General features: G+C 43.1%; 1 protein-coding gene across 1 annotated transcript; it reads right to left on the bottom strand.

Annotated features, from left to right (window-relative positions):
* Nucleotides 1-457: 457 nt before the first annotated feature.
* On the bottom strand, nt 458-880 carry LOC116522713 (histone H4). Its single transcript, XM_032237735.1, has one exon. The coding sequence runs from the start codon at nt 863-865 to the stop codon at nt 554-556; it is 312 nt and encodes a 103-aa protein (XP_032093626.1). The 5' UTR covers nt 866-880; the 3' UTR covers nt 458-553.
* Between the last annotated feature and the right edge of the window lie 13,135 nt (nt 881-14,015).

Below are 14,015 nucleotides of genomic sequence, written 5' to 3'. Positions count from 1 at the left end.
ACATTATTGTACAGATCTTTTCATGGGGAGCTTTTGGAGGGCGGGGCGGAGGGTTGGAATTGGCATTCCTTGTCCTCTGTTGCCATCTTGTGGCAAATTTCTCACATAAATCTTACGGTTCAATTAACGAGGTTTGAATTTGCCGCGCTGCAGTACTGATTCTTTGTGGCGCGTAATCAATCTACATCCGTTTTCCCCTTTTCTTTTGTCTCCCGATGAACGTGGAAAATGCCGAAAGCTTCATTTCACCAGTGTCTCCCCTAATAACTAGTCTTTCCGCAGATACATGCGATAAGCCTTGAAAATATACTTTAAAAAATGGTAAAACCTTAACAAGCCTTTTTTTCACAAACCTTAAAAAATTAAAAACGAAACAAAGCAGTTTCATTTGCTCAGTTAATTATTTACTAACACAATGATCGCAATGAGTTTACAGTAGTTACGTTAGCCCCCCCCCCCCCCAGTCCCAAATGAAAGAGCTCTTAAAATGACTGAGTGGGTGGCCCTGAAAAGGGCCTTTGGATTGCTTTGTCAGCGGTGGAAATGCTGCTTTTTAACCACCAAAACCGTACAAGGTGCGACCCTGGCGTTTCAAAGCATAAACGACGTCCATAGCAGTCACCGTCTTCCTCTTCGCATGCTCGGTGTAGGTAACGGCATCCCGGATAACGTTCTCCAAAAAGACCTTTAAGACGCCTCGGGTCTCTTCATAGATGAGCCCGGAGATCCGCTTCACTCCGCCACGACGAGCCAAGCGGCGAATGGCAGGCTTCGTGATGCCCTGGATGTTGTCGCGAAGGACCTTACGGTGCCTCTTGGCACCTCCCTTCCCTAAGCCTTTCCCTCCTTTACCACGACCAGACATCTTAGCAACTAAACCACCAAGCCGACAACAACTGAAAGGTGCTGGGCAAGGAACTTAATATAGTCTGAAGGCGGACCAGAGTGGAAACTCTGAACGAGAACAGTCTACTCCCACTGCGCCCCGCCCCCTGTTGCCAACCTGTAAAAAAGTCTGGGCGTCTTCCGAAAGATGACAAAGCTGTCCAATCAGATCTCATTTGAAAGTGTCCAATTACAGCTCAGAGAAACTTAAGTATATTCCAGCACATTTGGTTACTACTTTCCATGACTCTAAAGGCTGCTTTCTATGGTAAATAAGAGTGGATAGAAGATTCGATAGAATTTTATCCAAATGACATATAGGTGGTTAAACATAATAGATGTCACAATATTACTTAGGATTTTTCTTAATGGAGATTAATATAAATCCAGGCAGCCTTATATGAAGCATATTTGTACCTCACATCCTGCCTTCATTAGAACTCAGATGAAACTTCTTTGAAACATTTGATTCTTTTGCTCTTTGTCTCCGATGTTAGAACTCATTAATGCGAAACTTGACAAGGTTTACTAGATAACAGTGTCAATTCTATTACCAGTAGGTGAAATCCTCCCTAAAAAAACATTTGAGGCAGATGCCACACTGGTATTGTTTTGCTTACTCCAATTCACTGTTGATTTGTGAAACATTTAAGACTCTTCAGCTCATTTCTGTCCTGAAAGCTTCCTTGCAAACAAGGCACAGTAATATCTTGTAGGAAATTAGAGCCCACCACTCTCCTAGAAAAATGAGACATTTTAGGCAATATTAAAAGGGTAGAATATTTCCCCTAAAAGGGAGGCAGAAACTCAACCCCTCACCTTTGTCAATGGGCCATTAAAACCTGGGCCAGTCTATTCTACATAACAAAGATCTTCCTCCTTCAGGCAGAGCCATAGGAGGAATTGCTCAAAGCCCCTTCATTACATCATCACCCAGCAAGGCTCAACCAAGCCTGGGACACAAACACAACCTACAAAGTACCCCTGCATGGCTCCATGGGAGTTTGACAACCAATCAGAAATCAAGCTCAAATTCAAAAAGCCGAGAGAAGGCATAAAAGCTAGGCTCTCTCAGCATCTCTTCCCTTTTTGCCCTGGACCTCAACCATGTGAGCCTGTCCAGCATTAAATCATCTTTCCAAGCAGTCTCCATGGTTTCCATGTCTTTCTTCCCACTTGGTACTGAATCCAGATGGACATTATGAACATTTCTTCTAACAATCTAATGAGTTGTAATCCTATTTAGGCATGAAAGCCAGTTGGGTAACTTTGGGCCGTTCATATCACTCTCAGCCCAACCTACATCACAGGGTTGTTGTTATGGGGATAATACGAAGGAATATTATGTATGCAGGATCCAATCTGGGCAGGACCAGAGATTTATATAAAATGGAATAAAATAGAATAAAGCACATATTCTGGTAGAGATAAATTCCCTGAGGATAAGCTCCAGCATGAGTTTGAAAGCTTGGAAGACCAAACCTGTGGTCCCAGTGACTGATCCAGTTTGGATCTTGCAGACATACACTCCTTCCTATTATCCCCATAACAACAACCCTGTGAGGTATGTTGAGTTGAGAATGAATGACTGGCCCAAAGTCACCAGCCAGCTTTCATGCTTAAGACAGGATTAGAATTGTCAGTTTCCTGGAACTGCCCAAAGTCACCCAGTTGGCTTTCATGCCTAAAATGGGATTACAACTCACTAGATATTACTGTGCCTTGTTTGGATCCAGCACATTATCTTGGGACACGTATATATATTTACTTTCATTTGTGAGTATTATGTGTGTTCACCATCTTGAGTTACTTATGAAATAATGAAGGCTGGATACAAATCTGATCAATGTGTTCATCACAGACTAACCAATGCTGTGCCAGAAGAGAAATGTGAACAGATCACAAATCAGGCAGAAACTCTAATGTAAGTGTGTTGTGTGCCAATGGCCTTAGGGGAGGAAAAAACGATCTTCATAAGCAGGTAGGACCAGAAAAAATGAACTTTGGAAAATTCTAATGCAGAGAAGAAAATAAAAAATATTTTTTCCTCAAGGAGACACCAGCAGAATAATCTCTGAAATTGAAATTAGCTGTATCTGATGGTTGGGATGGTTGGTCTTCAGGACCTCGAGATTAAAAACTCCTGGAACCTTCCCTATTTTAGAAGATTTTAGAAGATAAGAGCTGAGGTGGCCCAGTGGTTAGAGTGCAATACAGCAGGCTACTTCAGATGACTGCTAGCTGCAGTCACCGGCTCAAGGTTGGCTCAGCCTTCCATCCTTCCGAGGTGGGTAAAATGAGGACCCAGATTGTTGGGGAAAATATGCTGACCCTGTAAACTGCTTAGAGATGGGTGTAAAAACCCTATGAAGCAGTATATAAGTGCTATTGCTTTTTTAAATTGAATGGCAACACCTCCTGAATTACATAGAATTATTGTCCCGAAGGGAAGCTAAAGGAAATTAAAAGAGGGGGGGAGGGGAAGGGTTCCTCATTCAGTTTCAAATGCTGTTTGAAAATTGCCAAAGCAGTTAATTTTGGAATCAGAGGTCCGTAGATGAGTGCCTGCAAAGTATTCAAATTCAGGACCTGAGATTTCCAAAGACAGGCAGAAAATGTCAACATTTGGTCAGATGGTCAATATAAGACAAATCCTGGGTAGCAATTTCAATATCTGATTGGTTTAATGCATTCCCCACTCCCTTCAGGTGCACAGCACAGGAGGTGCTGGAAGAAATGAGGAGTCCAAAACTCAGTGCAAATCCAAGTCCATGGTTACATATGAGCAAATAGTTGGAAAAGGAAGGGTGCAGACCAGCTATTTCCTGCACCTGCTACTGGATTGTTTGTGTGTCTACACAAGAATACAGCCAGAATCATTCCAGACATCTGAATTTGGGTTCCTCAACTTACAGCCAGCAACCATTCAAAGCAATGGTGGGCGTAGCTTTGTGGGCGTGGCAGGGGATACTGCAAAATCCCGATTCCCTTCCCACCCTACTAACCTGCTTTCCAGCTCTGTTCTCCTGTTCAGGGCAATAAAAGAAGATCAGCTGGGAGGCAGCAGGGGTGGGGGGGCAGTCTTTTTGCCGGTTCTCCAAACTACTCAAAATTTCTGCTACCAGTTCTCCAGAACCTGTCAGAACTGGCTGAATGGCACCTCTGATTCAAAGTTCCAATGGACCTGCCTGGATAAGTATTTAAAGCCCAGATTCAAAATTTGGTTGGTTTCGCCCGCCCCCTCACACACACACAAAACGATCACAACTGTATTTTGTACATTCAGCAACTGGGTTGCATTTATAGCCATTTGAAGCATCCTGCCATCATATGACGTGTTTTATAATGGTTTTGCTGAAAACTCGCATATATTTCTAGTTTACGGCAAAAAACCCATCCACAGGCAAGCTATTGCTTCGCTTATTGACTTAGGTGTTCACTCAACAACCATGGCTTTGCTTAACAACTGTGGCGATTCACTGGACTACCTCAAACAAGGTCACGTGACTGGTCCATATTATGACCGCCAGACATTATGACCATGATAGGCAGTGACTCAAGGAATACCTGTAGCAGCAAATCTTTGGCATTTTGATTCATTAAGGACTAAGGATTGTAACAAAGAAGAGAATAATCTTAGGGCAAACCATGGAGCGTTTGTGAAGAACCATGATTTCCTTTTATACTTTTTTCATCCTGTTTTTCCCCCCACCTACAGCTCAAGGCAGCAAACACAGATAGCTCTTATTTTCCTAAGAAAAACAACCCTGTGCAGTGAATTGGATTGAGAGAGAGTGACAGGCTCAAAGTCACTCAGCCGCTTTTCATGCCTAAGGCAGAACTAGAACTCCGTGGTTTCCAGGTTCCAGGACAACACCTTAACACTACAGGGACAAACTGGTTCTCCCAGCCTTGCTGAAATCAAGATAGGAGATTATCTAAATAGCCTGCACAGCTTATCTCTCAGAATAGAAGACAAGGTGAGAGATGATAAACACGCTGCAAATGCCAGACACACCAAGAATCCATGCTCTCTAGACTCGCCTTACCCATGAAGTCAACTGGGTGACCTTGGGCCAGTCACACACTCTCAGCCCTAGGAAGTAGGCAAGGACCAAACCCCTTCTGATATGTTGCCAATAAAACTGCAGGGACTTGTCTAAGCAGTTGCCCAGAGTCAAAACGTTGTCTTGAAGGCAGACACACACACATACAAAGAAATGGAATAGAGATTTAGTTTTGGGAGAATCAAATTAAAAGTATTTGTTGTTGTTAGTTGCGAAATCGTGTCTGACCCATCGTGATCCAATAGACAACGTTCCTCCAGGCCTTCTTGTTATCTACCATTCCATGGAGTCCATTTAAGCCAGAAGTTTTCAAACTTGGCAACTTTAAGACTTGTGGACTTCAACTCCCAGAATTCTCCCGCCAGCATAGCAGGAATCCACAAGTCTTAAAGTTGCCAAGTTTGGGGACCCCTGATTTAAGCTCACGCTGACTGCTTCAGTGACTCCATCCAGCCACCTCTCTGTCATCCCCATCTTTTGCCCTCAATCTTAGCCCTCTGCCCTCTGCTCTTCCCAAGGAGCATATTGGATACCTTCTGACCCGAAGGGTCATATCTTCCAGGGTCATATCTTTTTCCCCTTTGGTACTGTCCATGGGGTTTTCATGGCAAAGATACTGGAGTGGGTTGCCATTTCCGCCTCCAGTGGAGCTCTCTGCTATGACCTGTCCATCTTGGGAGGCCCTGCAAGGCATAGCTCATAGCTTCATTGAGCTAGGCAAGCCCCTTCGTCACGGCAAGGCAGTAATCCACGAAGAGGAAGTTTTGGGAGAGTCAAATTAAAAGGATGACTTTGGATATGGGTTGGTTTTACCGAGTTGCAGGATACTGATTAAGCTACAAATGGTTCAGCTTCATGCATACAAAGCCTGAAATCATGATTTACAAACTATAGTTATGTCAGGCCTGCAATCATATTCCTTTTAGGATCTTTGGCCTGCCACACTCTCTCTTTCTTTACTATGCTGTTTCATCAGTGGGGAATTGGGAGGGGGGATAGAGTAGAATGTGTTGTTGTTAAAATAAAACATTCCTTTCTAGAAGCTCAAGGTCATTCTTTGTCTCCGCACCTCTGCACCTGACCGGAACTAGATGGGTGGAAATGCCAGAGTTGGCGGAGGAAGATTGGGACCATGTGATGGACTTGTGGGTGTGGGGACAAGATCATGACTTCAACTGGGTGGAAACTCAGGAAGCTTTCAGATTCAGGTCTCCATAGATTACCAACATGTCTGTCTTATTAAATTGGAACTTTGATGAAAGTTATGTCTTGAACTCTGATTTCATTCTGGATGATATTTGGAACGCTGACAAGTAATTGAGTTTACACAGCAAATGGTGCAAACCAAAATGCGCAACGACTTAGCATGCTAGAAAGACTCCTTTGTAATAGAGCACCATGAGAGATAGGAAATTGTAACAACAATGGAGATTCTGTCTTCTGTATCTTTCAGTTGCTTGCATTTTCTAATGTGTATATGGTGTAAACTTCCTGAGAGATTATGCTTGTAACCAAGGTGAAGTTTGGTGGGTGCCATAGTTACTGTTGCAGGGGGGGGGGGCTCTTCAAACCACATCAATGCAACCTTCAGAACATACCAAGCCAAAGTTAGCTTAATCATGATTTATTGAGTAAAAAAACCAGTCACTAACTAGGTCACAAAAAAGTTGATCACATTTTAGCTTTGTGGACTGTAGGAACCCACTCATATTATTTTGTTGCATGTAGAGAGTTGTATTGCTTGAAGCAGCTAAAACGATGATTGAAAATCAGTCTTATTTTTTCCTTCAAAACCTAGATCCATGGTGGCCACCTGTGGCACGCCAGCCATCGTCGAGCCCAGCTCCACCGCACATGCGTGTGCCTCCACCGGCCAGCTAGTATTCAGGTCTATGCCACGCATCCATGGGGCCTTCACCGATCTCTGCAGATCAGGGATGGCATGGGAGGCAGGAATGGAGAAGGAAGCCTGGGCGTGCTGGGGAGAAACTGAGGATATCGTGTGGGCTCTCCTGGTGCCCCATTTTGGGCTTAAAAAGCTTCCTGCTGGAAGCCAAAATGGGCAGAGCACATGCACAGGGGAGGAATGTGTAGGAAACGTGGGCACATGCGTGGGTGGTGCTCACATTGCATTTTGGGGATGGAGGCACACACATATGCATTCACGGGGGGGGGCGCACTTTGGGCATTGGGCACCAAAAAGGTGAATCATCACTGATCTAGATGGACTTCCTACAATCCTAACATGTAGGTTCAATGCAGGAAGTCATAAAATCAGCCATGCATCCATGTCATGTAAAAAAGGAACAGGGATGTAATTGTGTTGTTGCAGTCAGCCACTATCTTGATTCTCTCCCCCCCCCCCCCCATTGCCTCTTCAATAGCCTTTTAGTAGCCCTTGCATTATTTCTTTACTTTTGTTCACATTGTCAATTCCAGAGAGAAAACAGGAATGGAACAACACATTAGTTGGGCATAGTCCTGAATTCAATTTTTGATATTGTTGGCAAATTCTCCTCCTTACTGTACCAGCAAGACAGCAACTTTTTTTTGTATATAAAGTTTTTTTATTTTTTCATTTTCATAACATATAATCACACGTATACTATTACATAGCCAACATCATATTGTATTATTAAATGGTTACATCAATTCATCTTACCATCAACTCCTAAAAACAATGATTGGCTCTTCTGCTCTCCATACACCATATTTGTACTTTATCCATCACTTTCTTCTCCCTCTCTCCTCCTCCTCTCTACCTCCTTTCTTCCCTCTGTCATCCTTCTCTTCTTTACTTCCCCTTCCTCTCTCCTTCTCCTCTCTCCCCTTTCCACTCCTCCTTTCTCTCCTCCTCTTCCCCCCTGCCCTCTCTCCTATCCCTCTCTTCTTCCCTCTCTCTCCTCTACTTCACACTCTTCTTCTCATTTACTTAGTGTATTTCAGCTTCTGCGCAAGCTCCATTTTATGTTGATGGTATTTATAATTCCTTTTCAATAGACATATTTAATTTTAACATATATCTTCCTTCTTTTTAAAAAAGAATAGAACAAAAAAGTATACATATACAGTCATTGTGCTTTTAAACCCACCCCACCCCCAGCCTAATTTTAGCCGAGATGTAGACCTGGTTACAATTCCCAGCTATTCTCATCATTATATTTATATAATTATACATCCTTACATGCCCCCAATTTGTGATTCTGTCTTCAAATCTCAATAGTTTCCCATTGTAAATATATTTCATGTTCCCTTTCCATTTTTCCATATCTTGGGTTAGATTACCGTTAATTGTCTATAAATGGCAACCCTTACTGTTCAATGTTCATTACAATTCCCTTAATCTACTATGTAGAATAACAAGTGGTAAACATCTCACTTTGTTCATCATCTTAAAAGTTCTGTATATGTCCATGTTTCATATATTTTAACCCATGCCTAATTGTCCTCCAATTGTCATATTTAATCAATTAGCAACTCAGTTTAACATCATGTATAAAAATGAATCACAAACCTCTGCTTTACAATCTCCCCATATCAGTTTCGTATTTGTCCATATTCCATATATTTTAACCTTCATTTAATTATCTTTCCATTATAATAGTCAACCAGTTAGCAACTTCATTTTATTGTCATATTTCGGAATAAACCCCTTATCTTAGCTTTATATTTTCCCATATAACAATTTCTAGTTGTCTGATTTTTTTTCTTAGTGTCTTTTGTTCAACTTCTCTGTTCCTGCCTTCTCCCTTTTCTTTGTTTTGACACGTCCACACCCTTCAATTTTCCCCAAGCCACCATCAAAAAGATATTTTATATTTCTCTTTGTTGGGGCGTAATCTCCTACTTCAATTTTCCTTATGCCACTGACAACCTCCAAGACATCTTTTTCCTGCTTTTTTCCCCCTTTTGTTGGGACACATCCCCCTTTGACAAATTTTACAATTTTCCCTATACCACTGCCAATGGAGTTTTTTGTCTGCTTTTTATTTCCCTCCATTTTTACCCCTTCATTATCTTGCTTCCCTTCTTCTTTGCCTTCTAAATACCTGCTTCTCTGGGTTCAAAATTCTATTTAGGCTTGATTTTAATGATTTATGCATATTTTTTATAATTTCACGTAGCTCTTCAAATTCCCATGATGTCCAGTTCCAAAGTTACAGTTAGTTATACAGTTCTTATTTCAGAGTTCTGATCCACTTTAAATTTATCTACTTCAGCTGCTGTGGGGAAGAACGACAGGAGCCATGTTGGTCTTTTGTTCTTCCTTAATGTCAAGTTCCATAATTAGTTAGTTATAAAAGTCTTATTTCGAGGTTCTGGTCTACCTTAAATTTAGTTAATTCAGCTATTGTGAAACCGGAAGAGACGCTGAAGCCATCGTAATCTTTTGCAGAAAAAAAGAAAAAAAAAACCTTTTCCCAGTTCTTGACTCTGTTATTATTTCCTTTCCTTGCCACTCCTCACCTCTCGTTGGTCATAGCTGCTCAAAATATATTAATTGGAACAAGCTTGCATACAGCCAAAACTTGGGTATGTTTATTCTTTGACACCTGCTTTTCCAAGTTCTGATTTATGGCTGTTGGTTAATTAGAATTTCCCACACAGGCAAGATTAGGTTATCAGTTCTCAATGAGGAGATAGTGCTTTTTTCTTGATCTTTCTCCTTTGTTGCATTCCACCTCTCATTAATTGGAATTGCTCAAGATATGTTAGTTAAGAGACACTCAGACGAAATAAATCTTCACGCTCCTAGACTCCTTTAAAAACACAATCTTTTCAAGTCAGAAACCAAATTTAGAGTTAATATTTGAGTGAGTCACTTCTCTGCTTTCTCCCTTTCTGTCCGAATTGTTTCAAGCAAAAGGCTTGGGGTGTGTGTGTGTAATGTTTCAACCCTCCATTTTCCTTTTCTTTCTTTCTTTTTGAAAAAATCCCAGCCATCTGACCATCAATATTATCTGTGCTCTCAAGATTCTTTGCCTTTTGCAAGTTTGATTTATGGCTGTGGGTTAGATGAATTTTCTTACCGGTCTTTCATCTCTTCCTCGCACTCCTGTTCATTTGCTTTGACTAGAAGTCAGCATCTTGTCAGCCATATTGCCATGCTGCCATCCCTACTCTGATTCAGAGGGCAAATCTCTGACCTGCGAGGGACCTGTTGCCTCCCACTGGGTCTGATGAGATGCTGCCCCTTCTTCTTAGCCCCCCCTCCAGGGGGGTTCTGATCTAAAAAAGATCTCAGAGATGGTTTGTCAGACAGGGTTCATGTGAGACTCTTGAGAGCCCACACACCCCCACGTCTGTCCAGCTGGAGAACTTCTGGTCGACCAAGACAGCAACTTTTACCAATCATAAACACTGCTGCAGAAAGCTGCTATTTTTCAGTGAAAATGTTCCAAAGAGAATTTTATTCCAAAATTGCTAAATGCTTCAGCTACTTCCAATTGTGGATGTTTGGTAAATCTTTCCCAACCTGGGAAATACGATATACTGGAATTAAAATTCTCAGCAATGAATTTTCAGGCCAGGAATTCTGATACAGATACTCCTCGACTAATGAGCACATTTGGGACCAGAATTTATGTTGCTAACTAAGGTGGTTTTTAAGTGAGTTGCACCAGTCCCCCCCGCCCCCAATTACTTGCATAGGGATTATTTTTTATGCTATTTATGTTGTTTGTATTTTTTTTCATGGGTTACACCAGTGAGGCTAAAACCAATTTCGCTGTATACATGATGCACAAGGACAATAAAGGCTATGCCAGTGATGGCGAACCTATGACACGCGTGTCAGTGCTGACACGCGTAGCCATTTGGGGTGACACGCACAGGATTTCATGCGATTCATCCTCGGCTCCTGCACGGCCGCCGAGGATGAAAGAATCTGTGCTGGAGGAACGGGGGGGGGGCGGGACGTGTGATCTCCCCCGCCCACACTCACTTACTGTATCGCCGCTGCCCCTTTCTGAGCGCAGGGGCTGCTGGTAAGGCGTGCATGCCGTGCGCACACACGTCATCAGCGCAGCGAGGGAGGACCCGCAGGAGAGGAGCGCGGGAACAGTGTGCGCCTCTCTCCAGTCAGGCCGGCACAGAGAGTCTACTTCTGGGACTGTCGGTTACGACCGCACCACAGCAGGGAACAGCGGAGTGCCAACGGGAACTGTGAGCGCCATTAGCAGCAACTATAAATTGCGCAAAATTATGTTTTTGTCGAAGTGACACACAACGCGAGTTATGCTCGATTTTTTGCCGATTTTTGACACACCACGCCAAAAAGGTTGCCCATCACTGGGCTATGCTATACCCAATGTTATGACCTTCTTTTGCCACAGTTGTTAAACAAGTCATAGGAGTGGTTACTCATGCCATCAGTAAGTGAATCCAACTTCCCCCATTGACTTTGCTTGTTGGAAGCCAGCTGGGAAAGTTAGAAATAGTGATCACATGACCGAGGGACACTGCAATTGTAAGTACATGGCAGTTGCCAAGCGCCTGAATTTCAATCATGTATCCAGGGGGAATGCTGTGTTGATTGTAAGTGCGAAGACCTGTTGTGAGCTGTTTTCAGAGCCATTGTAACTTAGAACAGGTGCTCATTTGCTTTTAGTTGATAAACATTCAATTATGCTTGTCCATTGCTACACATTGCACGGACAAGTACAGGTATGCCTTGACTTACGACCAAAATTTCTGTTGCTAAGCAAGATGTTTGTGAAGTCAGTTTTCCCCTATTTTACAACCTTTCCTGCCATAGTTATTAAGTGAATCACTGCAGTTATTAAGTCAGTAACAGGGCTAAATGAATCTGGTCTCCACACAGACTCCATTAGTCAGAAGGTCACAAAAGGGGATCACATAATCCTGGGACACTGCAACAGTCATAAATATGAACCCGTTGCCAAGCATCCGATTTTTTAATCACATGACCCATGGCGATGCTGCAACGGTTCTAAGTGTGAAAAACAGTCATGGGTCACTGATGTTATACTCCAAGCGGTGACTAAACGAATGGTTGTAGGTTGAGGATTACCTCTAGTGCATTTCGTGAACTTTTGGCCCCTTTCCCTCCCTTTTATATGCCAAAGCTATGTAATAAATGAGACAAAGGTATCGTTCCTCTAGACTAAGGGTGGCAAACTATAGCAACTCTACAACCTGTGGGATTTAACTTCCAGAATTCCTGAGCCAGCCAAAAAGGCAGCAGTTGACACATGCATCTGTCCAAAGGGGGCTCTTGTATTACTTCTTCCTTGTCACAACATCTCCAGAGAGTCTTATAAGGGGTGGGAGGAGGGGAACAGTGCAGACCAGTGTTTCTCAACCTTGATAACTTTAAGACACGTGGACTCCAACTCCTAGAATTCCCCATCCACCATTAAATTCACATCTCTTAAGATTCTCAAGGTCGAGAAACACTGGTCCAGATCTTGAGAGAGTTAACAATCCCGGCTGCTCTGTCAAACTGGATTGTTAGGTGCCCCCACATCATTGCTCATTCCTGGCAACTTTTTGGACTACTAGTTCTAACTGTACTCTTGCCAAGATTTTTGGAAGTGGTTTGGCCTTGCCTCCCTCTCACTCCAGTTACAAGTGTGTGGCTGGCCCAACGTCACCCTGCTGGCTTTGTGCCTGATGTGGGGCTACAATTCACAGTCTCCTGGTTTCTAGCTTGGTGCCTTTACCACGACTCTGTTCAAGGGAGGATTCTAGCCCAGGGGTCTCCAACCTTGGCAACTTTAAGACTTTAAGCACTGGCCGAGGAATTCTGGGAGTTGAAGTCCACAAGGCTTAAAGTTGCCAAGGTTGGAGATCCCTGTTCTAGCCCATGGCTAGAGTTTAGGTTAATCCCACAGACAATTCAGACAAAAAGTAAGCTCACTGCTGTGTATAAGCATGCTGTCACTTGAACCTTATGCCTGGAATGACAAACATCAAGGGGGGAAAAGATAGTTGCATTAAAAACTGCAAATGCTAATCCATATGTATATGATTCAGGTTTAATATAATGGTAAATTAACAGAAATACAATACTGGCCAGCCATATTGGAAAATACTTCAACCAGCTAACCTAGGTGATGGCATATTTCACTGCCCAAGTACTACTGATGGATTCCCCCACTCTCTTGTGGTTAATTATCTTGAGACCAACGTTGAAGTAGATAAGCTTTCAAGCAGAGGACAGGTAAAGTAGACCCCTTGGCCAGAAGAAATGGACAGGTTTTGTTTCCAAAACATAAGCAAATACCCACATGTGCACTTATTTTGTTTCAATAAAACATAATACAGAAATGCCCAGATACAAGGCTTACATTCCACAGAAGATAAGGAACTGGAATTTGGTCAGGAACGTAAGTTTATCAGTTGTTCAAGGAGCTACCAAGGACATAAAAAATGAGAAGAAAAAAAAGAAAACCAGGAGAAGATCCAGCTGTTAGTCAGCAAATAATTCCATATTGGGAAGGGTAAGGGCTACTCCATCAGAATCAGTGGTGGGTTGCAGGCAGTATGCCCTGGTATGGGTGTACCGCAGCCTGCCCGGAGCACAGGGTACCGTTCCAGTACGGTGCTCCAGAGGGCCCACCCGCCCACCGTCCTAACATGTCTTTAAACTTTTTGGCGCTTCCGCGCATGGCACATACAGCGCCTGCGCAACACTCCACCGAGCAGATGGAGCGTTGCAGAGGCTCGCGGGGTTGTTGCTGGAGGGTAAGATGCATGCATGCAACACGTGCATGCACGCTCACGCTGCGCACATTCACGTGGAGGACGCTGGGCCCATCGCAACCGGTATGGTTGCAACGGGATCTGGAACCCACCACTGATCAGAATCCAGAATTTGTAGGGAATGGAGAAATGAGTCTGCCCAGCCAGGAAGTCTTATGGATGGCAGCAGACAGGCAAGAGTATGGAGCAAAGGCAACCCAGTGTTAGGGTTGTAAGCTTCAAGAAAATACAACTCTTCACTATGTTCTAATTTCTTGTTTAAAGCAGAGGTGACCAAATCTTGGTAAGTTTAAGGTATGTGGACTTCAACTGCCAGAATTCCCAACCAGTCCACAC

Source organism: Thamnophis elegans, chromosome Z (genome assembly GCF_009769535.1).
Source record: "Thamnophis elegans isolate rThaEle1 chromosome Z, rThaEle1.pri, whole genome shotgun sequence".
NCBI classification, from domain to species: domain Eukaryota; kingdom Metazoa; phylum Chordata; class Lepidosauria; order Squamata; family Colubridae; genus Thamnophis; species Thamnophis elegans.
The sequence above is the reverse complement of the archived record's forward strand: the minus strand, read 5'-3'. Positions and strand labels throughout refer to the sequence as shown.